The sequence below is a fragment of the Scyliorhinus torazame genome, chromosome 2 (assembly GCF_047496885.1).
Source record: "Scyliorhinus torazame isolate Kashiwa2021f chromosome 2, sScyTor2.1, whole genome shotgun sequence".
Lineage (NCBI taxonomy): Eukaryota > Metazoa > Chordata > Chondrichthyes > Carcharhiniformes > Scyliorhinidae > Scyliorhinus > Scyliorhinus torazame.
Genome location: NC_092708.1, coordinates 193,103,373 through 193,130,014, shown reverse-complemented (window position 1 = coordinate 193,130,014; position 26,642 = coordinate 193,103,373). Strand labels below are relative to the sequence as shown.

Sequence of the window (26,642 nt, the reverse complement as noted above, 5' to 3'; positions counted from 1 at the left end):
TGAGTGGACCAGGACAGACTGTTGGTGATGCTGACCCCCAAATAGGTGTAAGGCCAACCTTCCCACAAAAGGAGTGGCACAGTGATTAGCACTGCTGCCTCACAGCGCAGGGACCCGGATTCAATTCTGGCCTTGGGTGACAGTGTGGAATTTGCATTTACTCCCCGTGTCTGTGTGGGTTTCCTCCAGGTGCCCCGGTTTCCTCCCACAGCCCAAAGATGTGCAGATTAGGTGGAGTTACGGAGATAGGATGGGCCTCAGTCGGGTGCTCTTTCAGGGGTTTGGTGCAGACTCAATGGGCCAAATGGCACTGTTGGAATTCTATGATTCCATGGATAAGCCCCTCATCCCAGGAATCAGTCAAGTGAATCGTCTCTGAATTTACATCTCCTTTAAGACACTGCTCAAAACTCACCTCTTTCACTAAGCTTTGGCCTGTCTAACATATCTCATGTTTGTCTGCTTTTACCCCTTTGAAAGACCAGGCACCTTTTCGTTATGTTAGTGGCATGTTCCTTCAGGGTGAATATTGAAAAGCGGAATTACTGCACCAAGACTTTTTCATCTGGCCGTGTTGACAGGTTTGCTGTCAGCATGTCACTCAATTACCATGGATATCGACTGGGGTCTTTAATTCACAGTACCTTGGGAGTTCTAATGGAACCATCAGACCCGAGGGGAAATACGAATGAATATAACCTGTCCCACTCCCGAGACTCCAGGGTGCACAACCCTGGCCGCCTGCAGTGCCAAGGGAATTCTGCATTGTCGGAGGTGCCGCATTCCGGATGAGACACTAAGCAAAAGCTCTCGCACCAGCGTTAACGATCCAACGGCGCTTTCTCGGATATGGGCAGGAGCATTCCCCACTATGTCCTGGCCAAAATTTCTCCCTTGGCGAAGGTGGCTAAAGGCAAACATTCTGGTCATCATCTCACTGCGGCTTGTGGGATCTTGCTGTGCGCAAGGTGACTCGTGTTTCCTACAACAGTGGCTACACTGGAGTACCTCACGGCATATAAATCACTGGCGTTTATGAAAGGTGCCATTTAAATGCCACCTACAGGTACTTTGAGGTTTGAACAAGCACTGATAGCGAATAAAACAGTGCATCTTATCTCCCTTTCCAGTGTTCTCATCCACCAACCACTCTCCTTGCGGGTCCCTTCTAGATGTTTCTGCAGGCCTCTTTCCGCACATGGCCTTGCTTTATGAATGAGCCCAGATGTGGGTACTGACAGAATATCGAACATGGTGTTCCCATGGTGTTCTCCTGTTCCCATATACCGATTGCCCTCTGGTACCTTACCCTGGTGTACAGGTCTGGGTTAGAGAGCTCGGGGCAAAGTAACAGAATCTATCCTGTCTTCAGCCAATGTCCACATTCAGTTACCACTGAGCTCTGCATAGTGACATTACTGCAGGAGTTCCTCAGGGTAGTGTCCTAGGCTTAAACATCTCCAGCTGCTTCATCAATGTCCATCATAAAGTCATAAGTTTGCAGATGACTGCAGTGTTCAACACCATTTGCAACTCCTCAGATACTGAAACAGTCCATGCCCAAATACAGCAAGACCTGGACAAAATCCAGGACTGGGTTAACAAGCAGCAAGTAACATTTGTGCCACAAAGTGCCAGTCAATGACCATCTCCAACAAAAGAGAATCTAACCATCGGCCCTTGACATTCAATGGCATTACCATCGCTGAATCCCCCCACAATCAACATCCTGGGGTTACCGTTGATCAGAAACTGAACTAGCCATGTAAATATTGTGGCTACCAGGGCAGGTCAAAGGCTCGGAATCCTGCGGCGAGTAACTCACCACCTGCCTCCCTAAAGCCTGTCCACCATCTATAAGGCACAAGTCAGGAGTGTGATGGAACACTCACTTGCCTGGACGAGTGCAGCGCCAACACCACCCAAGAAATTCAACACCATCCAGGACAAAGCAGCTCATTTGATTGGCACCCCATCCACAAACATTCACTCCCTCCATCATCGATGCAAAGTAGCAGCCATGTGTACCATCTACAAGATGCACTGCAGGAACTCACCAAGGCTCCTTAGACAGCACCTTCCAAATCCAAGATCACTACCATTTAGAAGGACAAAAGCAGCAGATACCTGGAAACCCCACCACATGGAGGTTCCCCTTTAAGTCACTCACCATCCTGACTTGGAAATATAAAGCCATTCCTTCACTGTAGCTGCATCAAAATCCTGGAACACCCTCCCTAACAACACAGTGGGTATACCTACACCATATGAACTGCAATGGCTCAAGAAGATGGATCACCATCACCTTCTCAAGGGGAATGGAGATGGCCAATAAATGCTGGCCTATTGCAATCTTGTGACAAATAAAAGTGACCAGGAATGGGACCTCCCCTACTTCAGGACATGAAGGTTTAATGTTAAATTCTGGTGTAACATTTTATCCTTGACTGCAGTTTGCCTCCCTTCTGCACTATGAACCATTCAAGGAAAAGTGGGGCGATCTCCTGGCCAACATTCCTCCCTCAACTAACAGCAGTAAAAACAGACAACCCAACCATTCTTTTATTCATTGGTTGCGTGCAAGACTTCGTTGCTAAGACAATGCCAATTTTCATACAACAGTGACTGTGTGCAGAAAAAACCTTTTGCTGAGCACTGGCTCCATGGGAAGGTGCAATATGAGGGCAAAATCTTCTCTATAGCTTCACACACTGGCTTTACTTTTGGAACATGCCTGTGAAATAGCTGCTGCACTTGCTGGCGGTGCAGTGAAAGGGCTGCCCTCAACGAAGCAGCAGTGTGTTTTGATGCAGGCTGAAGTTGGTGTGCGACAACGGGAGGATTTTGCAGTGATTTAATACATCTAACAGCTGGCTCGCGAACCATTCTTGGGGCAGATGTTTCGAGTTGGAGTCCTATTTGTAAGATGATCATGGTTCCAATCAAGACTTTTCTCTGCAATGTTAAACTGACTTCAGCTGTTAAAAGACAGGCAATTTCCCTTGGAGGGGGGGGGGGGGGGCGGGGGGAGAAGCGGGGTGCTGGCCCCAGTACTCTGACCAGTGTTTATCCCTCAAGAAATGTCACTCACAGCAAATTAGCCACTCTTTATTCATCGCTGCTCTTTGGCAATTTGCTGCATGCAAACTGGCTGTTGGGCTTCCCCAACAATTGTGGCAATAAAAAAAAAAGTATTATGGAATCTTAATGATACACAGTCAACCCCATCCTATTCCCGTTAGGTTTATCCAACCTCATGTCCCCATATGATTTCCTTTTGATCGTCTCCCCTTTCACCACCTTCGTGGGCGCGGGTTCCAGGTCATTACCACTCGCTACGTAGAAAAGGTAATCGCCCATCCACCCCACCCCCCAACTTTGGCCCCAAACCATAAATCTATGTGGTGATTGTACCTTAAAGGCAACACAGCGGACTATGTGTCACCTGGTCTGGATGACCAATCAGGACTCAGAATGGAGAATCAGTCCAGAAAGAGGTGTGTTCCAGGTGCAGAGATATTTTGTAATTAGCCACAAACATGTAGCTCCTGTAGATCCCCTGCAAATGAATCCCTTGTTTTCCTAATGAAATCTCCAAAAGTAAATAATTACAATCTGTGATCCCCTGATCCTTGTATCATCAGCTAATGGAAACAGCTATTATTTTTAAAAAATAAATTTAGAGTACCCAATTATTTTTTTCCAATTAAGGGGCAATTTAGTGTGGCCAATCCACCTAACTTGCACATCTTTGGGTTGTGGGGTGAAACCCACGCAGACATGGGGAGAATGTGCAAACTCCACATGGACAGTGACCCAGGGCCGGGATTCGAACCCGGGTCCTCAGCGCCGCAGTCCCAGTGCTATCCACTGCGCCACCTCTCCTAAACTTGTCCACCTCCATCAAATCTCCTCTCAATTCCTTTGCTCCCAAGGAAAACAACTCCAGCTTCTCCAACCCAAATCTTGGAGCTAAAATCCCCTCATCCCCGGATCCACTGTGGTAAATCTCCTCTGCACCCTCTCAAGGACCCGCACTATTCTCTCAAGGACCCTCAGTACTTCAAGGACTCTCACTACCCAAGGACCCTCACTGCCCCCTCACTACTTCCTCAAGGACCCTCACAACCCTCTCAAAGACTCTCACTATCCCATCAAGGAACTTCACTATCCTCTCCAGAATCCTCACTAGTCTCTCACGAACCCTCACTACCGCCTCAAGGACCGTTATAACCCTCTCAAGGACTCTCACTATCCTCTCATAGACTCTCACATCCTTGTTAAGTATAGTGGCCAGCACTGGGTGCAACACAGCAGACTATGTGTCACTTAGGGGCAGCACGGTAGCATTGTGGATAGCACAATTGCTTCACAGCTCCAGGGTCCCAGGTTCAATTCCGGCTTGGGCCACTGTCTGTGCAGAGTCTGCACATCCTCCCCGTGTGTGCGTGGGTTTCCTCCGGGTGCTCCGGTTTCCTCCCACAGTCCAAAGATGTGCAGGTTAGGTGGATTGGCCATGATAAATTGACCTTGGTGTCCAAAATTGCCCTTAGTGTTGGGTGGGGTTACTGGGTTATGGGGATCGGGTGGAGGTGTTGACCTTGGGTAGGGTGCTCTTTCCAAGAGCCGGTGCAGTCTTGATGGGCCGAATGGCCTCCTTCTGCACTGTAAATGCGATGTAAATTATATCACAGAATCTGTTGGTTGAGGGGCAAAATATTGGCGACAGTTCCTGCTTTACTTTGAAAAATTACCCTTCGATCTCTTACACCCACCTGCGTAGGAGGCTATGGGGAGTATCAGCGGGGATGCCAAATGATAGAATACAGGATTGATGGGAATAAAATCTTTTTTTGAAGAAAAGCACACATCATTATTACATAACAGATAACACAAAATGTGTTAAGATAGGCCTTGTTTTCAGAAGATACGACAAAATGAGAATTAAGCTGACGGAAGTTACTGGTATCAAATGCTTCCTCCCAAAATAAAACACATGAGAGATAAGATTTAAAAGAGGACTTTCATAATCTTTATTCAGTACTTTGCAAGAAGTGTTTACAGAGCGTCAAGGTTACAGAAAGCTACAGAATGTGCTCGTTCATGTTCACAGATTTTAATCGCAGCATCTTTGCAGTTAGTAGAAAGATTGTTTTTTGATATACAGTGCATACTCTTGCGAGATTAAATGTTGCATCCAGTGCAGACAAGAAAAGTGGGCATGACTCATTTCTCCAAATCAGCCCCCGTGGCCTCAGGTGACCAGTTAGCATGTTTACAATCACGGACCTTTGGCTCGATGGATCAGTGCCAAGTGGTGGGAGGCAGGACATTGGGGCAGTTTTTAAAAATTGCTTACATTGCAAGGAACAAGCTCCAAATTTGTCGATTTTCTGCTGGGATTTCCAAAGCAATTATGTTTTATTTGTCTTATGCCAAAATGTAATTCATTCACCCAACACAGACAGACACAAAGTGAACATTCAATGACTTAACTGTTACTGCTTTGCAAACATTGGAACAGAAACATAATCTCTGTTAGACGAGATGAGCAAACACACCCACCCAACCATTTTGTTGGCTGCCTCATTCTCCTCTTGGATAGATTGGTTGCTGTGGCATATCCAGGGATTAAAGGCATTGCTGTGAGCAACCCAGGAGGAAAATGATAATTTTCTTTAAATTCCATGAACACTGTTTTAAAAGTTATCGGCCATAAATGGGAACGAAGAGAGCTGTTGATCAACAGTAATAAGTCATCTAATTGGGCAAGGAAGTGTCTATGCACTTTCTGATTGGTCCAGGAAGGCAGGGAGCCATGACAATAGACATGTCGGGTGGTCAATGGCGGATGTGTGGGGGTGGAACGGTCGGAGGCAATACATCAGGTGACAAAACCTCTAGGAATGGGCTCAATAGAGTTGGCGAGTTGACCCAAACCAATACTTAACTGGCAGTTATCTCAGAGTCGGGTGGTGTGTTTGAATTTCTCAACTATCATCCCTCCATTTATGAAATGGTAAGCAGAAAATTGACTAAAACATATGCTGACTGACGTGTGCCAAGTGTTGAGGATAATACAATTAGAATATTCCTTCACAAATCTTTCACCTTTACAAAAGGATCATAAATTCAAATTCATTAGAAACATATCTAGAGGAGAGACGCAGAGAAATGGGGAGTTGTCAGGATGGGGGGCTAGTAAAGACACAGTAGGCCGGATGGGCATCCTGCCATGCTGCAACTATCTATCAATTAATTGCCTCTCCAGTTCAGCCTCCACTCAGGGATTTGGCATTTTTCTCACACACACAAATACCTTTACCACACTCGTGTGTGGGACAGATCTCTTAAGGCGGTCCAGGAATCATCCGAGTGGGTGGGGTGATGGGATAACAATCCCAGGTGTGACTCCTGACAATCCATCTCTTCAAATCTAGAAAAATGAGTCCTATTTGAGCACATTGCCTCATTGGTTACATTTTGTTTGGCCTGGGAGCTTTATTTTTTAAACAACATGATCTACCTGGCATGATAGCTGAAAACATACATCTATGAATTGGAAAATAGATTAAAGACTTTAGAAGTGGCCTACAGGGCTTCATTGCATGCATGTAGCACAAGCACGGTAGCACAAGTGGTTAGCACTGTGGCTTCACAGCGCCAGGGTCCCAGGTTCGATTCCCTGTTGGGTCACTGTCTGTGCGGAGTCTGCACATTCTCCCCGTGTCTGCGTGGGTTTCCTCCGGGTGCAAATCTCCTCTCCTGTCCCTTTATGATCACTGCCTTGCCCCTCTCCTCTGGTTGTCTTTAACATTGTCCTCCCCACCATTGATTCCATCTCTTTTCCACCCCTGGGATACTTAACTACAGCATCCCTAATCCCCAGCACTCCCTCAGTGCCTACAGATGGGTGGGGGGACCAGGATTGGGATTGATCGAGCCATGTCAGAGTCTCTAACCCATCCCCTGCTACTGACAAAGCTTCTCTGGACCTGTGCTCCAATTCCCCACACTTTTCCAAATGTGATGGGGGAGTGGGGCGGTGGGAGCGGATGAGGCATTTGATGGCTTGCAGCCAAGAGAACATCACTTTTCAGGCATTTCCGCCTCCCTCTCTCTCTCTGCACGTGGGGCGGAGGGCAACATATAATCTCGGGTGAAAGGCCATACAGATGTGTCATGTCCCTGACAATGGAGCAGCTTCAGGGCGCACAGGAACCAACGACAAGCAGCTAGGCCCAACGTGGAAAGCGAGGCCTTCTTTCATGTCGTACCGCCACCCTTGTGCGTGTGGGCCTGAAGCAAGAAGTGGAAGACGACCATTTGTGATTGAGATTCTCAACTGATATATTTTTTTGAAAACAAGAATATCCTAGATCAGCCCATGGAAATTTACTAGCAACTTTGGGAAAAACAAAGGGGCGGGGCGGTGGCACAGTGGTTAGCACTGCTGCCTCACGGTGCTGAAGACTCGGGTTCGATCCCGGCCCTGGGTCACTGTCCATGTGGAGTTGGCACATTCTCCCAGTGTCTGTGTGGGTCTCACCACACAAACCCAAAGATGTGCAGGCTAGGTGGATTGGCCACACTAAATTGCCCCTTAAAAAAAGAATAGGGTACTCTAAATTTATTTTTAAAAACTTTGGGTAAAACAAAAAAAGCACTTTCAGTTTTGTAAAAAATACTCTTGAACGATGCTACAGAATAATTAGGAGTAAATTACACAGGTTAAAATGCAGCTAACTTTCAGACGTATCAAATTAAAAAAATACACTTGTACGCACAAACATTCCATATACAAATATTAACTGTTACATGTACACAATGGAGATCTGCATTATCTGAGGAGCTTCCAAGGATCCTCCCAGGACTTCGCTGTCAGCGATATTCACTTGTTTATTTACTGAAAACCGATCTCTTTGGCCTTTTCTTCGCTTCCATTCTTCTCAACTTAAATCGTTTCAAAAAATTACAACTGTACAGAAAATTAACTTTCATCACTGGCGCGGCGAGAGGAGCAGCCTCTCTTCAAGGAACAGAGGTATTGTTGGGGTCCGGAGGGGCGTGGCGGAGAGCGAGAGAGCACGGGCATTTATTTCCGAGCGTGAGGCAGGTAGCTGTTCTCGATGCACAGGATGATGAAAGAACTGGAGCAGTGGCTGGGCCTCTGCTCGAGCAGCTGGCCGTTTAGCAGGGAAGAGGCCATGCCGGTCATGTCGGCCCGAGCTTCTCTCCAGGCCCCACAGTAATTCTCCGACAGACGACGCCCTTTGGAGTCCGACCCGTGCCAGATGAACTTCTCAGGCCTGAGAAATTTGGGGTAGGAGGGAAAGCAAGGTAGAAATGTCAGTCGATAAAATGACCACAAGAAAATGAGAATTCTTTGGTATACTGGGGCACGCCCACCTCGGTCAGGATGTTGGGGATTCAGGTTCCACACCAGAGAGTTAAACACAAAATCTAAGCCAACGTTCCCAGTGCTGTACTAATGGAGTGCTGCACTGTCAGAGATGACATCTTTCAGGTGAAGCACCAAAATTAGTCTTCTCTCCCAGATGGGCGTATAAGATGTATGGGGGATAGGATGCAGTGCCGTAGAAGGAATGGCATTATTTCAGAAGAGACCTGGGGTCTATTCTTGTACTGAAGAGTCATGCATGATTTTCATGCTCAGGTCTCTGGTGTGAGACTCTGACCCAAAGCCGAGAGTGCCACCGCAATGGCTACACTATTTTGTTGGAACTAAGGTGATCTGGGATGTCTTAAGGGACTGAAAGATGCCATATGTTTTGCAAGCTAAACTGTCACCACTGCGACTGTTGCTCTATCCTTCTCCGGCAATGATAACCTGCCTATCTTAGGCCTCTGACCTCATGAGCAACAGCATTCTCTCTCATCCGCCGTTGTTACCTTGGTTTCACTCTCCGGGGTATTTCACAAATTCTCTCACTCAAGCACCTCACTCCTTAAAGCCCAAGTTTCTGGTCACCCGCCTCCTCATAGGTATCCTCCTTTGACTCTACACTATCAATGTTCATAGAATCCCTACAGTGCAGAAGGAGGCCATTCGGCCCACTGGGTCTCCACCAACACTCTGAATAGCACCCCACTCAGGCCCACTCCCCAGCTCTATCCCCATACCCAATCGAACCTCTGGACACGAAGGGGCACTTTAGCATGGCCAATCCACCTAACCTGCATGTCTTTGGCTTGCGGGAGGAAACCGGAGCACCCGGAGGAAACCCACACAGAAACGGGGAGAAAGTGCAAATTCCACACAGTCGCCCACAGCTGGAATTAAATTTGGGTCCCTGGCACTGTGAGGCAGCAGTGCCAACAACTGTTTCCTTCCAGCCATTTTACCATTTTGGCAATGATACACAGACCGAAGTCTCTATCCACCTACCAGGCATGGTCTTGAAGCACATCACGTCCATCAAAGGAATAGATCGGGGTGTTGGGTTTGAAGCGAGCTTGAGATCCAGAGAAGAGCGAGCTCCAGCTATTAAACAGTACCTGTCCCTGGGAACAAACAGCACACATTTTCACTCATTTCTATCCCTCACAATTCCCCAGCAGCTTTACCATCTAATTATGTTCATTTTCTCAGTGATTCCACACTCAACTATTTCACTGACCCTCATTTGAGGATTATAGGTCTGCATTTGACTCCATTTGGAGTACATTGGTGTACAGAGGATTCCAAACTACATTGATTTTAACATTCTCGTCCTTGTTTTCAAATCTCTATGGTCTTGTCCCCTCCCCATCTCCACCAGCCATCCCCATTCCTCCGATTCATACCTCTTGCACGCCAGTTATTTTCATTGCTGCCCCAGCGCCGGCCATGTCTGTCGATTGCCCCGACCCTGAGCTTCACAATTCTCTCCCTACATGACTCCACCTCACATTTCTACTTTTAAAACGCCCCATCCCTTTGCTCGAGTATTTGGTGACCTCCCCTCATAACACCCCATGTGGCTCAATGTCAAGTTTTGTTTGATAGAATTCTCATGGGGCGATTTATGACACTAAAGTTGCTCGGTAAATGCAATTTGTTGTTTCATGTTAAAGCAGATCCAACCATTGACTTTTACAGGATCATTAATTTGCAATGCATCTCACCGCGTAGTAAACAAATTGCACAACAGCTCAGGAAGAGTCATTAAATAGGAGGCCATTCAGCCCATCACAAATGGGAAATCTGAGCAACATTTCAGTTGCTAAGGACTCACCAGCAAAGGGCATCAAAGAGGTGACTACCTATATAAGAAGGCCAAATCCTACCTATACCCACCTCCATGGCCGGGATCCTACGGCCGTTGGGGTTCTCTTTTCTCACCGGCAGCGCATCCAAATCCGGGGTTTTCCAGCAGCCTGGGGTGTCTTCGATAGGAAATCCAACTGACAGCAGTGGGAACAGGGAATCCCACCGCCAGTGTTGTTCAACTCCACCCTTGCCTTCGCTAATTCGCTGCTGAAACCCTTCCTTACCTCGAGACTGGACTATTCCAACGCACCCCTGGCTGCTTTCCCACATTCTATCCTCTATTTGAGGACATCCAAAGCTCTGCTGCCTATTTCCTAATTTACACCGAATGCCATTACCCTCTCACCTCGGACCTACACTGGCTCCCGGTCAAGCAATGTCTTGATTTTAAAATTCTCAACCTTGTTTTCAAATCTTTCCATGATTGGTTGCCATGCGTTTAGTTACCTGGGACCCCCCCAAATTCTGTAATTCTCTCCCTAAACCCCCTCCGCCTCTTGGTCTCACTTTCCTCAATTGTAAGATTTTAACATTCAAGTTAATATTCCAGATATTAACAGGGAAAACCATGGTAGATAAAGATAAACTATTTCCATTGATAGGGGACTCTAAAACTAGGGGGCATTTAAAATCTACCGCTTTGACCGAGCTTACCTTGCTGTTTACGATGGGAACAGTGTGTCTGTCAGCCCGGCGCACAACACTGTACAAGTCCTGGAGCCTGGACGAGAGGAAGCCCCTGAACGTCCCCATCAGGCCCATCCCACGTGCCTGCTGAAAGCACTGGAAGTCAACCCCCCGGATCCCCTGCATGTTGCCTGAGAGAGGAGTGTTGAGAGCCATGAGGTGGAGCTGCAGACAGAGAAGCACAGAGCGTGAGTTTCGGCGCAAACATTCACACCTTTCGCATTGGGCATTAATTCCCGGCAAGGTTGCCCATTGGATTTTGGATTTGATTTAGAATCACGTGTACCGAGGTATAGTGAAAAGTATTGTTCTGCGTACAGTCCAGACAGATCATTCCATGCTTGAACAAAACATAGGACATACCTAAATACACAATGTAAATACATAGACAGGCATCGGGTGAAGTATACGGAGTGCAGTACTACTCATAGAGAAGATGTGTGAAGAAATCAGTTCAGTCCATTAGAGGATCATTCAAGAGTCTGGTAACAGTGGGGAAGAAGTTGTTTTTGAACCTGTTCGTGTGTGTCCTCAGACTTTTGTATCTCCTGCCCGATGGAAGAGGTTGGAAGAGAGAATAGGCCAGGTGGGAGGGGTCTTTAATTATGCTGCCCGCTTTCCCCAGGCAGCGGGAGATGTAGATGGAGTCAATGGATGGGAAGCAGGTTTGTGTGATGGACTGGGCAGTGTTCACGACTCTCTGAAGTTTCTTGCGGTCCTGGGTCGAGCAGTTGCCATACCAGGCTGTGATGCAGCCAGATAGGATGCTTTCTATGGTGCATCTGTAAAAGTTGCTAGCTGCCCCAGGGAGGTGGTGGTTGTGGGATCTCTGTACTTTAACACAATCGATTGCACCCTTTCAAGGGCAGTTAAGAGTCAACCACACAGGTACGAGCCTGGTCCTGGCTAATATATACTTCTCTCAGCCAACAATACTAAAAGACAGATTATTGGCTCGTTTATCACTGGTTTGTGGGATCCTACTGTACAGAGGCTGGCTGCCATGTTCCCTACTTACACCAGTGACTGCACCTCAATAGCTGGAAAGCACTCGGAGGATGTTGAAATGGTGCTGTACAAATGGGAGTTATTTCTTTAAAAGCTCAGAAGTTTAGAGGGAGGGTCAGAATTACAAGGTCAAACATTAAAAAAAAAATTTAGAGTACCCAATTCATTTTTTCCAATTAAGGGGCAATTTAGCGTGGCCAATCCACCTAGCCTGCACATCTTTGGGTTGTGGGGGCGAAACCCACGCAAACACGGGGAGAACGTGCAAACTCCACACGGACAGTGACCCAGAGCTGGGATCGAACCTGGGACGTCAGCGCCGTGAGGCAGCAGGGCTAACCCACTGCGCCACCGTGCAGCCCTACAAGGTCATACAGGATGATCGACAATGGCCTCTGGATTCTGAATCCAGTGACATTATCGCTGTGCCACTGCCTCTCAACCTCAACCAATAAAAACAGTTCATCTGGTCATTTGTTGAGTTCAAAGAGGTGATTTGGTCTTTAAGAATAAATAGAGTGTCAGGAGTACATACATACAGACATTGGCGGGTTTTTGGAATGTAACTGGATCAAATACGTTACTCGCCTACTCCCCACTGTAATGGCTTCAGAGAGACCCACTTACCATTGGCACTCCATGCAGACTCTCCGCATGGCCAGAGGGGACGACATTGGGTCGAAGGGCGGAGCCATGGTGGTTATACCTCGGTGGGGCTGTCGTGCGGTGTGGGGCCTGGGTGGTAGGCCATCTCGCGACGGTCTGGTGGTGGAGGTGGTTTTGTTTCGGCGGCTCTGGACGGCGGTGCACTGGTCTGTGGCGTTCGTTCTCCCTTGGACGCACTGGCTCGGGGACACGAGGCTCCGGAGGCGGGTTCTCCTGAACCGTCTCCTCCACCTTTTGCGCAGACTCCTCCTCTGTCGTGTACTGCACCACCGGCGGCGACCCCACTGCTTCCACATTGTTTTCCTGTCAGACAAACAAAGAAATAACCCAGGACTAGATTCCAGATGCAGTGTTATGGAAGCCATGCAGCCATGACTCAAACAGTCTGAACAAAGGTAGCCATTCTCAATTTTGAGCTGAAGGATTTTGGGACAATATTTTTTTAATGTGATCTCACAGCGTTAATTTCAGTCGCACTTCTCTTGCTTTCTGTCAGATTCACTCCGAGCATTTCAGTTATGGCTAACGCCAGGCTCCAGATACTGGGTTTCTCTCTGGGTTTTCGCAGATAGAAGATTTTAGATTCAGAGGCTTGACCGCAGGATCTTGTCCCGCACTCCAGTGCAGTACTGAGGGAATACTGCACAGTCATAGGGTCAGTACTGAGGGAATACTGCACAGTCACAGGGTCAGTACTGAGGGAATGCCGCACTGCCAGAGAATCAGTACTGAGAGAGTGCTGCACTGTCAGAGGGTCAGTACTGAGGGAGTGCTGCACTGTCAGAGTGTCAGTACTGAGGGAATACTGCACAGTCACAGGGTCAGTACTGAGGGAGTGCTGCACTGTCAGAGGGTCAGTACTGAGGGAGTGCTGCACTGTCAGAGGGTCAGTACTGAGGGAATACTGCACAGTCACAGGGTCAGTACTGAGGGAATGCCGCACTGCCAGAGAATCAGTACTGAGAGAGTGCTGCACTGTCAGAGGGTCAGTACTGAGGGAGTGCTGCACTGTCAGAGTGTCAGTACTGAGGGAATACTGCACAGTCACAGGGTCAGTACTGAGGGAGTGCTGCACTGTCAGAGGGTCAGTACTGAGGGAGTGCTGCACTGTCAGAGTGTCAGTACTGAGGGAATACTGCACAGTCACAGGGTCAGTACTGAGGGAATGCCGCACTGCCAGAGAATCAGTACTGAGGGAGTGCTGCACTGTCAGAGGGTCAGTGCTGAGGGAGGGCTGCACTGTCAGAGGGTCAGTATTGACGGAGTACTGCACTGTCACAGGGTCAGTACTGAAGGAGTGCTGCACTGTCAGAGGATCAGTATTGACGGAGTGCTGCATGTCAGAGGGTGAGTACTGAGGGAGTGCTGCATTGTCAGAGGGTCAGTACTGAGGGAGTGCTGCATTGTCACAGGTTTAGGAGTGAGGGAGTGCTGCACTGTCAGAGGGTCAGTACTGAGGGAGTGCTGCACTGTCAGGGGGTCAGTAGTGAGGGAGCCCTGCACTGTCAGGGGGTCAATACTGAGGGAGTACTGCACTGTCAGCAGGTCAGTACTGAGGGAGTGCTGCACTGTCAGAGGGTCAGTACTGAGGGAGTGCTGTAATGTCAGAGGGTCAGTACTGAGGGAGTGCTGCATTGTCAGAGGGTCAGTGCTGAGGTAGTGCCGCATTGTCAGAGGGTCAGTACTGAGGGAGTGCTGCACTGTCAGAGGGTCAGTACTGAGGGAATACTTCACTGTCAGAGGGTCAGTACTGAGGGAGTGCTGCATTGTCAGAGGGTCAGTACTGAGGTAGTGCCGTACTGTCAGAGGGTCAGTACTGAGGGAGTGCTGCACTGTCAGAGGGTTAGTACTGAGGGAGTGCTGCACTGTCAGGGAGTCAGTACTGAGGGAATGCTGCACCGCCAGAGGGTCAGTACTTAGGGAGTGCTGCACTGTCTGAGTGTCAGGACTGAGGAAGTGCTGCACTGTCAGAGTGTCAGTACTGAGGGAGTGCTGCACTGTCAGGGAGTCAGTACTGAGGGAATGCTGCACTGTCAGAGGGTCAGTACTGAGGGAGTGCTGCACTGTCAGAGGGTCAGCACTGAGAGAGTGCAGCACTGTCAGTGGGTCAGTACTGGGGGAGTGCTGCACTGTCAGGGGGTCAGTACTGAGGGAGTGCTGCACTGTCAGTAGGTCAGTACTGAGGGAGTGCTGCACTGTCACAGGGTCAGTTCTGAGGGAGTGCTGAACTATCAGAGGGTCAGTACTGAGGGAGTGCTGCACTGTCAGGGAGTCAGTACTGAGGGAGTGCTGCACTGTCAGAGTGTCAGTACTGAGGGAGTGCTGCACTGTCAGGGAGTCAGTACTGAGGGAATGCTGCACTGCCAGAGAGTCAGTACTGAGGGAATGCTGCACTGTCAGAGTGTCAGTACTGAGGGAGTGCTGCACTGTCAGAGGGTCAGCACTGAGAGAGTGCAGCACTGTCAGAGGGTCAGTACTGGGGGAGTGCTGCACTGTCAGGGGGACAGTAGTGAGGGTGTGCTGCACTGTCAGGGGGTCAGTACTGAGGGAGTGCTGCACTGTCAGTAGGTCAGTACTGAGGGAGTGCTGCACTGTCACAGGGTCAGTTCTGAGGGAGTGCTGCGCTGTCAGAGGGTCAGTACTGAGAGAGTGCTGCACTGTCAGAGGATCAGTACTGAGGGATGCTGCACTGTCAGGGGTCAGTACTGAGGGAGTGCTGCACTGTCAGCAGGTCAGTACTGAGGGAGTGCTGCACTGTCACAGGGTCAGTTCTGAGGGAGTGCTGCACTGTCACAGGGTCAGTTCTGAGGGAGTGCTGCGCTGTCAGAGGGTCAGTACTGAGAGAGTGCTGCACTGTCTGAGTGTCAGTACTGAGGGAGTGCTACACTGTCAGAGGATCAGTACTGAGGGAATACTGCACTGGCAGAGTGTCAGTACTGAGGGAATACTGCACTGTCAGAGTGTCAGTACTGAGGGAGTGCTGCACTGTCAGAGGGTCAGTACTGAGGGAGTGCTGCACTGTCAGAGGATCAGTACTGAGGGAATACTGTACTGTCAGAGTGTCAGTACTGAGGGAGTGCTGCATTGTCTGAGGGTCAGTACTGAGGGAGTGCCGCACTGTCAGAGGGTCAGTACTGAGGGAGTGCTGCACTGTCAGAGGATCAGTACTGAGGGAATACTGTACTGTCAGAGGGTCAGTATTGAGGGAGTGCTGCATTGTCTGAGGGTCAGTACTGAGGGAGTGCTGCATTGTCAGAGGGTCAGTACTGAGGGAGTGCTGCACTGTCAGGGGGTCAGGACTGAGGGTGTGCTGCACTGTGAGGGGTTCAGTACTGAGGGAATGGTGCACTATCAGAGGGTCAGTACTGAGGGAGTGCTGCACTGTCACAGGGTCAGTTCTGAGGGAGTGCTGCGCTGTCAGAGGGTCAGTACTGAGAGAGTGCTGCACTGTCAGAGGATCAGTACTGAGGGATGCTGCACTGTCAGGGGTCAGTACTGAGGGAGTGCTGCACTGTCAGCAGGTCAGTACTGAGGGAGTGCTGCACTTTCACAGGGTCAGTTCTGAGGGAGTGCTGCACTGTCACAGGGTCAGTTCTGAGGGAGTGCTGCGCTGTCAGAGGGTCAGTACTGAGAGAGTGCTGCACTGTCAGAGGATCAGTACTGAGGGATGCTGCACTGTCAGGGGTCAGCACTGAGGGAGTGCTGCACTGTCAGAGGTTCAGTACTGAGGTAGTGCTGCATTGTCAGAGGGTCAGTACTGCACTGTCAGGGGGTCAGTACTGAGGGAGTGCTGCACTGTCAGACGATTAGTACTGAGGGAGTGCCGCACTGTCAGAGGGTCAGTACTGAGGGAGTGCTGCACTGTCAGAGGATCAGTACTGAGGGAATACTGTACTGTCAGAGGGTCAGTACTGAGGGAGTGCTGCATTGTCTGAGGGTCAGTACTGAGGGAGTGCTGCATTGTCAGAGGGTCAGTACTGAGGGAGTGCTGCACTGTCAGGGGGTCAGGACTGAGGGTGTGCTGCACTGTGAGGGGTTCAGTACTGAGGGAATGGTGCACTATCAGAGGGTCAGTACTGAGGGAGTGCTGCTCTGTCAGAGGGTCAGTACTGAGGGAGTGCTGCATTGTCAGAGGGTCAGTACTGAGGTAGTGCCGTACAGTCAGAGGGTCAGTACTGAGGGAGTGCTGCATTGTCAGAGGGTTAGTACTGAGGGAGTGCTGCACTGTCTGAGTGTCAGTACTGAGGGAGTGCTGCACTGTCAGAGGATCAGTACTGAGGGAATACTGCACTGTCAGAGTGTCAGTACTGAGGGAGTGCTGCACTGTCAGAGGACCAGTACTGAGGGAGTGCTGCATTGTCAGAGGGTTTGTACTGAGGGAGTGCTGCACTGTCAGAGGATCAGTACTGAGGGAATACTGCACTGGCAGAGTGTCAGTACTGAGGGAATACTGCACTGTCAGAGTGGCAGTACTGAGGGAGTGCTGCATTGTCTGAGGGTCAGTACTGAGGGAGTGCTGCACTGTCAGACGATCAGTACTGAGGGAGTGCCGCACTGTCAGAGGTTCAGTACTGAGGGAGTGCTGCACTGTCAGAGGATCAGTACTGAGGGAATACTGTACTGTCAGAGGGTCAGTACTGAGGGAGTGCTGCATTGTCTGAGTGTCAGTACTGAGGGAGTGCTGCACTGTCAGAGGATCAGTACTGAGGGAATACTGCACTGGCAGAGTGTCAGTACTGAGGGAGTGCTGCACTGTCAGACGATCAGTACTGAGGGAGTGCCGCACTGTCAGAGGGTCAGTACTGAGGGAGTGCTGCACTGTCAGAGGATCAGTACTGAGGGAATACTGTACTGTCAGAGGGTCAGTACTGAGGGAGTGCTGCATTGTCTGAGGGTCAGTACTGAGGGAGTGCTGCATTGTCAGAGGGTCAGTACTGAGGGAGTGCTGCACTGTCAGGGGGTCAGGACTGAGGGTGTGCTGCACTGTGAGGGGTTCAGTACTGAGGGAATGGTCAACTATCAGAGGGTCAGTACTGAGGGAGTGCTGCTCTGTCAGAGGGTCAGTACTGAGGGAGTGCTGCATTGTCAGAGGGTCAGTACTGAGGTAGTGCCGTACAGTCAGAGGGTCAGTACTGAGGGAGTGCTGCATTGTCAGAGGGTTAGTACTGAGGGAGTGCTGCACTGTCTGAGTGTCAGTACTGAGGGAGTGCTGCACTGTCAGAGGATCAGTACTGAGGGAATACTGCACTGTCAGAGTGTCAGTACTGAGGGAGTGCTGCACTGTCAGAGGACCAGTACTGAGGGAGTGCTGTAATGCAGAAGAGATTTACCAGAATGTTGCCTGGTATGGAGGGCATTAGCTATGAGGAGCGGTTGAATAAACTCGGTTTGTTCTCACTGGAACGAAGGAGGTTGAGGGGAGACCTGATAGAGGTATACAAAATTATGAGGGGCATAGACAGAGAGGATAGTCAGAGGCCTTTCCCCAGGGTAGAGGGGTCAATTACTAGGGGGCATAGGTTTAAGGTGAGAGGGGCAAGGTTTAGAGTAGATGTACGAGGCAAGTTTTTTACGCAGAGGGTAGTGGGTGCCTGGAACTCGCTACCGGAGGAGTTAGTGGAAGCAGGGACGATAGGGACATTTAAGGGGCATCTTGACAAATATATGAATAGAATGGGAATAGAAGGATACGGACCCAGGAAGTGTAGAAGATTGTAGTTTAGTCGGGCAGCATGGTCGGCACGGGCTTGGAGGGCCGAAGGGCCTGTTCCTGTGCTGTACATTTCTTTGTTCTTTGTTGACCAGTATTGAGGAAATGCTGCACTGTCAGAGGGTCAGTACTGAGGGAGTGCTGCACTGTCAGAGGATCAGTACTGAGGGAATACTGCACTGTCAGAGTGTCAGTACTGAGGGAGTGCTGCATTGTCAGAGGGTCAGTACTGAGGGAGTGCTGCATTGTCAGAGGGTCAGTACTGAGTGAGTGCTGCACAATCAGGGAATTAGTACTGAGGCAGTGCCGTACTGTCAGAGGGTCAGTACTCTGGGAGTGCTGCATTGTCAGAGGATCAGTACTGAGGGAATACTACACTGTCAGAGGGTCAGTACTGAGGGAGTGCTGCACTGTCAGAGGATCAGTACTGAGGGAATACTGCACTGCCAGAGGGTCAGTCGTTAGGGAGTGCTGTCAGAGGATCAGTACTGAGGGAATACTACACTGTCAGAGGGTCAGTACTGAGGGAGCGCTGCACTGTCAGGGGGTCAGCACTGAGGGAGTGCTGCACTGTCACAGGGTCAGTACTGAGGGAATACTGCACTGTCAGAGGGTCAGTACTGAGGGAGTGCTGCATTGTGAGAGGGTCAGTACTGAGGGAGTGCTGCATTGTCAGAGGGTTAGTACTGAGGGAGTGCTGCACTATCAGAGGGTCAGTACTGAGGAAGTGCTGCACTGTCAGAGGGTCAGTACTGAGGAAGTGCTGTACTGTCAGGGGGTCAGTAGAACAAAGAACAAAGAAATGTACAGCACAGGAACAGGCCCTTCGGCCCTCCAAGCCCGTGCCGACCATGCTGCCCGACTAAACTACAATCTTCTACACTTCCTGGGTCCGTATCCTTCTATTCCCATCATATTCATATATTTGTCAAGATGCCCCTTAAATGTCCCTATCGTCCCTGCTTCCACTACCTCCTCCGGTAGCGAGTTCCAGGCACCCACTACCCTCTGCGTAGAAAACGTGCCTCGTACATCTACTCTAAACCTTGCCCCTCTCACCTTAAACCTATGCCCCCTAGTAATTGACCCCTCTACCCTGGGGAAAAGCCTCTGACTATCCACTCTGTCTATGCCCCTCATAATTTTGTATACCTCTATCAGGTCTCCCCTCAACCTCCTTCATTCCAGTGAGAACAAACCGAGTTTATTCAATCGCTCCTCATAGCTAATGCCCTCCATACCAGGCAACATTCTGGTAAATCTCTTCTGCACCCTCTCTAAAGCCTCCACATCCTTCTGGTAGTGTGGCGACCAGAATTGAACACTATACTCCAAGTGTGGCCTAACTAAGGTTCTATACAGCTGCAACATGACTTGCCAATTCTTATACTCAATGCCCCGGCCAATGAAGGCAAGCATGCCGTATGCCTTCTTGACTACCTTCTCCACCTGTGTTGCCCCTTTCAATGACCTGTGGACCTGTGCTCCTAGATCTCTTTGACTTTCAATACTCTTGAGAGTACTGAGGGAATGCAGCACTGTCAGAGGGGGAGTGCAGCACTGTCAGAGTGTCAGTAGTGAGGGAGTGCTGCACTGTCAGAGGGTCAGTACTGAGGAAGTGCTGCACTGTCAGAGGGTCAATACTGAGGAAGTGCTGTACTGTCAGGGGGTCAGTACTGAGGGAATGCAGCACTGTCAGAGGGGGAGTGCAGCACTGTCAGAGGGTCAGTACTGAGGAAGTGTTGCATTGACCTCGATGCATTTCAGCTGACCCATTAAACTGAGCTCCCATTTTGCAGATGGTCATAACAAATGCTACATCCCTATTTTGAAGAGCAGGCGAGCTCTTCCCACTGTCTTGGCCAATATTTCCTCATTTTATTCCCCTTTATTCTTTCATGGAAAATGGGCATCACTGGCAAGGCCAGCATTCATTGGCCATCTCTATTTTCCTTGAACTGAATGTCTTGCTCGACTATTTCAGAGGGTATTTAATAGTCAACCACATTTCTGTGTGTCTGGTTGGTCACATGTCGGCCAGACTGGGCGAGGACAGCAGATTTCATAGTGAACCAGATGGTTCACGATGTACAATGATCATACATTCCAGATTGTATTGAGCCTAAATTCCACCAGTTGCTTCGGTGGGATTGGAACCCGGGTCCCCAGAGCATTGGCCTGGGCCTCTGGGTTACTAGTCCTGTGGCAATACCACTACACAACCATCTCTCCAATGTCACTAAAACAGTTCAACTGGTCATTTGCTCAGTTCAAAGTGGTTATTTGGTCTTTGAGAATAAATAGAATAACGGCAGTATTTAAAGAAACGATCATTATTTTTTAATTTTTAATTTTTATTATAAATTTAGAGTACCCAATTCATTTTTTCCAATTAAGGGGCAATTTAGTGTGGCCAATCCAACTACCCTGCACATCTTTTGGGTTGTGGGGGTGAGACCCACGCAGACACGGGGAGAATGTGCAAACTCCACACGGACAGTGACCCAGAGCCGGGATCGAACCTGGGACCTCTGCACCGTGAGGCAGCAGGGCTAACCCACTGCGCCACCGTACTGCCCCAGTGTGTTCACTTTTCCTGACACCAACCCGAAAGTTATGCCGCAGCCCTCCAGAATTTACTTTATAATTCTCCTTAATATTACAGCTGTTACTCCAAGGTAAGATTCTGTGGAGTCCTTCCATTAACCTTTTGGCTATACAACCCTCCACCTTTTCCTTTACCAATCTCACAACTGTGGATGCCTCAACTCCTTATTAGGTTGCCTGCAGATATTCAGCTGCCTTTCCACAGCTTCCCAAGCTAACTCTGCTAACTTCTTTCTGCCACAAGGCTCTGTGAAGACCACTGTAGACTACGTCCGCTAGCTGCAAGCTAGAGTAAATTCTCCAGCTGCTTTTCCCGCACAATATTCGAACAGAAATAGAGCCCCAACTGCATCCCATGCGGTGAACAATTAATTTACTATTTTCTCTGCTTGAAATGCAAGTTTAAATCCGGTGAGATGCATTTAAAAAAAAAAATGTAGAGTACCCAATCAATTTTTTCCAATTAAGGGGCAATTTAGCATGGCCAATCCACCTACCCTGCACATCTTTGGGTTGTGGGGGCAAAACCAACACAAACACGGGGAGAATGTGCAAACTCCAGTGACCCAGAGCCGGGATCAAACCTGGGACCTCGGCGCCGTGAGGCAGCAGGGCTAACCCACTGCACCACCGTGCTGCCCAAAAGAAACAATCATGATGTAATATGATTACATCAATAGAAATTGCTTCTATAAACAATATATTGGCAAGTTCATAAAAGACGGAAGAGGTAAACTGTACTCACATGTACTCCAGCAGCGTGGGAAGGTATGTATTCGCCGAGCTGCAACCAAAAAAAGCTCGTCAAAATGAAATCTGTTTAATGCTGGTTCGGTAAAGACCTTCCTACGTGCACATGTAGGTTTGCTTGTGTGTGTGTGTGTGTGTGTGTGTGTGTGTTTCTGCGAGTTCATCTGTGTGTTTGTGTGTCCATCTGTTTGTGTGTGTGTGAGAGAGTGTGAGTGAGTGTGCGTGCGAGTGAGAATGTGAGTGAGTGTGAGAGAGAGTATGTGAGCGAGTATGAGAATGTGAGTGAGTGTGAGAGAGTGAGTGAGTGAGTGTGAATGTGAGCATGTGTGTGAGTGAGTGTGAGAGAGAGTGAGTGAGTGAGTGAGTGTGAGTGAATGGGAGCATGTGTCTGAGTGAGTGTGAATGAGTGAGTGTGAGCGAGAGCGTGAGAGTGTGTGTGAGTGATTGAGAGAGAGTGAGTGTGTGTGAGAGAGAGTGTGAGTGTGAGAGAGTGTGAGTGAGTGCGAGAGAGGGTGTGAGTGAATGCAAGAGAGGGTGTGAGAGTGCGAGAGAGAGTGTGAGTGAGTGAGTGTGTGAGAGTGAGTGAGTGAGTGAGTGATAATGTGAGTGTGTGTGTGAATGTGAATGAGTGTATGTGTGAGTGAGTGTGAGAGTGTGAAAGAGTGTGAGTGTGAGAGAATGAATGAATGTGTGTGAGTGAGTGAGAGAATGAGTGAGTGCGAGAGAGTGAGTGAGTGTAAGAGAATGTGAGTGAGTGCGAGAGAGTGAGTGAGTGAGGTGAGTGAATGTGAGCATGTGTGAGAGTGTGAGAGAGAGTGAGTGAGTGTGAGTGAATGTGAGCATGTGTGTGAGTGAGTGTGAGTGAGTGAATGAGTGAGTGTGAGAGAGAGCGTGAGAGTGTGTGTGAGTGATTGAGAGAGAGTGAGAGTGTGTGAGAGAGTGTGAGTGTGAGAGTGTGAGTGAGTGCGAGAGAGGGTGTGAGTGAATGCGAGAGAGGGTGTGAGAGTGCGAGAGAGTGAGTGAGTGAGTGAGTGAGTGTGAATGTGTGTGAGTGAATGTGAATGAGTGTATGTGTGAGTGAGTATGAGAGTGTGAAAGAGTGTGAGCGTGAGAGAATGAGTGAATGTGTGTGAGTGAGTGAGAGAATGAGTGAGTGCGAGAGTGTGTGTGAGAGAGTGTGAGTGAGTGTAAGAGAATGTGAGTGAGTGCGAGAGAGTGAGAGTGTGTGAGTGAGTGAGTGAGTGTGAGTGAATGTGAGAGTGCGAGAGAGAGTGAGGTGAGTGTGTGAGAGAGTGAGTGTGTGTGAGAGAGGGTGTGAGTGAATGCGAGAGAGGGTGTGAGAGTGCGAGAGAGAGTGAGTGTGTGAGAGTGAGTGAGTGAGTGAGTGTGAGTGAATGTGAGCATGTGTGTGAGTGAGAGTGAGTGAATGAGTGAGTGTGAGTGAGTGAATGAGTGAGTGTGAGTGAGTGAATGAGTGAGTGTGAGAGAGAGCGTGAGAGAGAGCGTGAGAGTGTGTGAGAGTGATTGAGAGAGAGTGAGTGTGTGTGAGAGAGAGTGAGTGTGAGAGTGTGAGTGAATGCGAGAGAGGGTGTGAGAGTGCGAGAGTGAGTGAGTGAGTGTGAGAGTGAGTGAGTGTGAGAGTGTGTGAGTGAATGGAATGAGTGTATGTGTGAGTGAGTATGAGAGTGTGAAAGAGTGTGAGCGTGAGAGAATGTGTGTGAGTGAGTGAGAGAATGAGTGAGTGCGAGAGTGTGAGTGAGTGTAAGAGAATGTGAGTGAGTGCGAGAGAGAGTGTGTGAGTGAGTGAGTGAGTGTGAGTGAATGTGAGCATGTGTGAGAGTGAGTGTGAGAGTGAGTGAGTGTGAGTGAATGTGAGCATGTGTGAGTGAGCGTGAGTGAGTGAATGAGTGAGTGTGAGTGAGTGAGTGAATGAGTGTGAGAGAGAGCGTGAGAGTGTGTGTGAGTGATTGAGAGAGAGTGAGTGTGTGTGAGAGTGTGAGTGTGAGAGTGTGAGTGAGTGCGAGAGAGGGTGTGAGTGAATGCGAGAGAGGGTGTGAGAGTGCGAGAGTGAGTGAGTGAGTGAGTGTGAGAGTGAGTGAGTGAGTGAGAGTGAGTGAGTGAATGTGTGTGAATGAATGGAATGAGTGTATGTGTGAGTGAGTATGAGAGTGTGAAAGAGTGTGAGCGTGAGAGAATGTGTGTGAGTGAGTGAGAGAATGAGTGAGTGCGAGAGTGTGAGTGAGTGTAAGAGAATGTGAGTGAGTGCGAGAGAGTGGGAGTGAGTGAGTGAGAGAATGTGAGAGTGCGAGAGAGTGAGGTGAGTGTGTGAGAGAGTGAGTGTGTGAGTGAGTGCGAGAATGTTAGTGAGTGTGTGTGTGTGTGAGAGAATGTGAGTGTGTGAGAGAGTAAGTGTGTGTGAGAGAGTAAGTGTGTGAGAGTGTAAGTGTGTGTGAGAGAGTAAGTGTGTGTGAGAGAGTATGAGAGTGAGAGTGAGTGTGAGAGTATGTGAGTGAGTGAGTGAGTGTGTGAGTGTGAGAGAATGTGTGAGTGAGTGTGAGAGAATGTGAGTGAGAGAGTGAGTGTGTTAGTGTGAGTGTTTGAGTGAATGAATGCGAGAGAGTGTGAGTGTGTGTGAGAGAGTGAGTGTGTGAGTGAGTGCGAGAGAGAGTGAGTGAGTGTGAGAGAATGTGAGTGAGTGTGTTTTGTGATGAACTGGAACAAAAGGGATCATTTAAGTTGCATCATGTTAAAGTTGAAAGCAGGTGAATTAGAAAAGTAACTCCCCCCTCCCTCACCCTGCTAGATCAAAAAGAATATTCACTGGATGTGGGTGGCACTGACTAGATCAGCATTTATTGTCCATCCCTCGTTGACCTTGCAAAGGCGGGGATGAGCCACCTTCTTGAGCTGCTGCAGTCAATGGGATGTAGGTACACCTACAGTGCTGTTAGGGAGGGGAGTTCCAGGATTTTGTCCCGGCGACAGCGAAGGAACGGTGATATATTTCCAAGTCAGGATAGTGAGTGACTTGGAAGGGAATTTCCAGGTGGATGTGCTCCCATGTGTCTGCTGCCCTTGTCCTTCTAGGGAATAAGAGGTCGTGGGCTTGGAAGGTGTTGTCTCAGGACTGTTGGCAATTTGCTGCAGTGCATCTTGTGGATGGTCCACACTGTGCGTCGGTGGTGGAGGGAGTAAATGTTAAGGTGATTGGTGGCTTTGTCCTGGATTGTGCCAACAATGAGTGTTGTTGGAGCTGCACTCATTCAGGCAAGCGGACAGTATTCCATTGCACTCCTCACTTTTGTCTTGTAGAATGTGGACAGGCTTTGGGGAATCAGGAGGTAGGTTACTCCCCTCATAATTCCCAGCGTTTGACCTGCTCTTGCAACCACAGTATTTATATGACCGGCCCAGTGCAGTGTTTAATTAATGGTAACCCCAGGATGTTGGTGGTTGGGATTCAGCAATGATGATGCAGTTGAGCATCATGGGGAGGTGGCTAAAATTCTTGTTTCATAGATTTCACAGTGCAGGAGGCCATTCGGCCCATCGAGTCTGCGCCGGCTCTTGGAAAGAGCACCCTACCCAAGCCCACACTATCTCTATAACCCAGTAACCCCACCCAACACTAAGGGAAATTTTGGACACGAAGGACAACTTAGCATGGCCAATCCACCTAACCTGCACATCTTTGGACTGCGGGAGGAAACCCACGCACACACGGGGAGAACGTGCAGACTCCAAGCCGGGAATCGAACGTGGGACCCTGGAGCTGTGAAGCAATTGTGCTAACCACCATGCTACCGTGCTGCACACCAGGCATTGAGTACAAGAGTCAGGAAGTCATGTTGCACTTGCATAAGACACTATTTCGGCCTCGTCTGGAGTATGCGTGCAGTTCTGGGTGCCACATTGGAGGACGGCCATTGGAGATGATCATTACCTGGCACATGTGTGGAGCGAACATTGCAACTGAGAAAGTTGGGAGTGCTAAAGGTACACTTACATAAACCTGCCGCCAGCCGTCCCGTACTCGGATATACAGATCTCCGCGTTCCATGACATATGCTAACATTCCCTCTTGCAGGCTGCGAGAGATACTTAGCATTGTCTGGTAGGTCTGGAGCACCGTAACCTGGGTGACATTAAAAAGTCATTTTACAGAATGACCATTACACAGTTCATGACTACCGCTTAATGTATCGATACATTGCCATCACCAAGAGGCAATATGGTACCTCGGTCAAAATTTATTGACGCTCTTCCTCTTCAGCCAAAACAACCTGGCCCAATGACCCCTTCATGATGGCCAACGTACCTGTCAGCCAATGGGAGACATATTTCTTCATGGCGGGTTTCTTCTAGTTTTCCTCCGCTCCCCCACCAGACAGTTGGATTTTCAGTGGCTGCCCAACCCTCACCCCCCACCCCAGCCCCCAATTCTGGTTCTAAACCAACTAAACTCACCTGAGCTTATAGACTAGACCCCACTTCCGCCGCAGTAACCCTGATTGGAGGCTTTCTTTAAGAAGTAAGGTCAAAGAGCTCATACTTACTGCTGATGATGGAGGCTGCAGAGCCTGGAGGACCAGGGGGCCAGGTGTCCGACGATACCTATGATCAGCAAAAAGAGGGGTAGAGAAAGAGAGAAGGAGAGAGGGGGGAGAAAGAGAGAAGGAGAGAGGGGGGAGAGAGAGAGAGAGGGGAGAGAGAGAGAGGGAGAGGGAGGAGGGAGAGAGGGGGGAGAGAGAAGGAGGGGTAGAGAGAGAGGGGGAGAGGGGAGAGAGAGGGGAGAGAGAGAGAGAGAGAGAGAGAGAGAAAGGGGAGAGAGAGAGGGAGAGAGGGGCAGACGGAGACGAGGATCAGAGAGAGAGAGAGGGAGACGGGGAGGGAAGGGAGGGGGAGGGAAGGGAGGGAGGGAGGGGGAGGGAGAGGGAAAGG

General features: G+C 49.3%; 1 protein-coding gene across 1 annotated transcript in view; it reads right to left on the bottom strand.

The window, feature by feature from the left end:
- Positions 1–5,009: 5,009 nt before the first annotated feature.
- The window catches only part of LOC140394656 (collagen alpha-1(XVIII) chain-like), a 227,864-nt gene continuing 206,231 nt past the window's right edge, over positions 5,010–26,642 (bottom strand). Inside the window, 9 exon segments of the mRNA XM_072481940.1 lie at positions 5,010–8,309; positions 9,410–9,525; positions 10,928–11,125; positions 12,596–12,937; positions 21,697–21,735; positions 25,708–25,836; positions 26,188–26,191; positions 26,254–26,303; positions 26,305–26,315. Of these exon segments, the coding sequence (XP_072338041.1) occupies positions 8,096–8,309; positions 9,410–9,525; positions 10,928–11,125; positions 12,596–12,937; positions 21,697–21,735; positions 25,708–25,836; positions 26,188–26,191; positions 26,254–26,303; positions 26,305–26,315 (1,103 nt within the window). The 3' untranslated portion in view covers positions 5,010–8,095.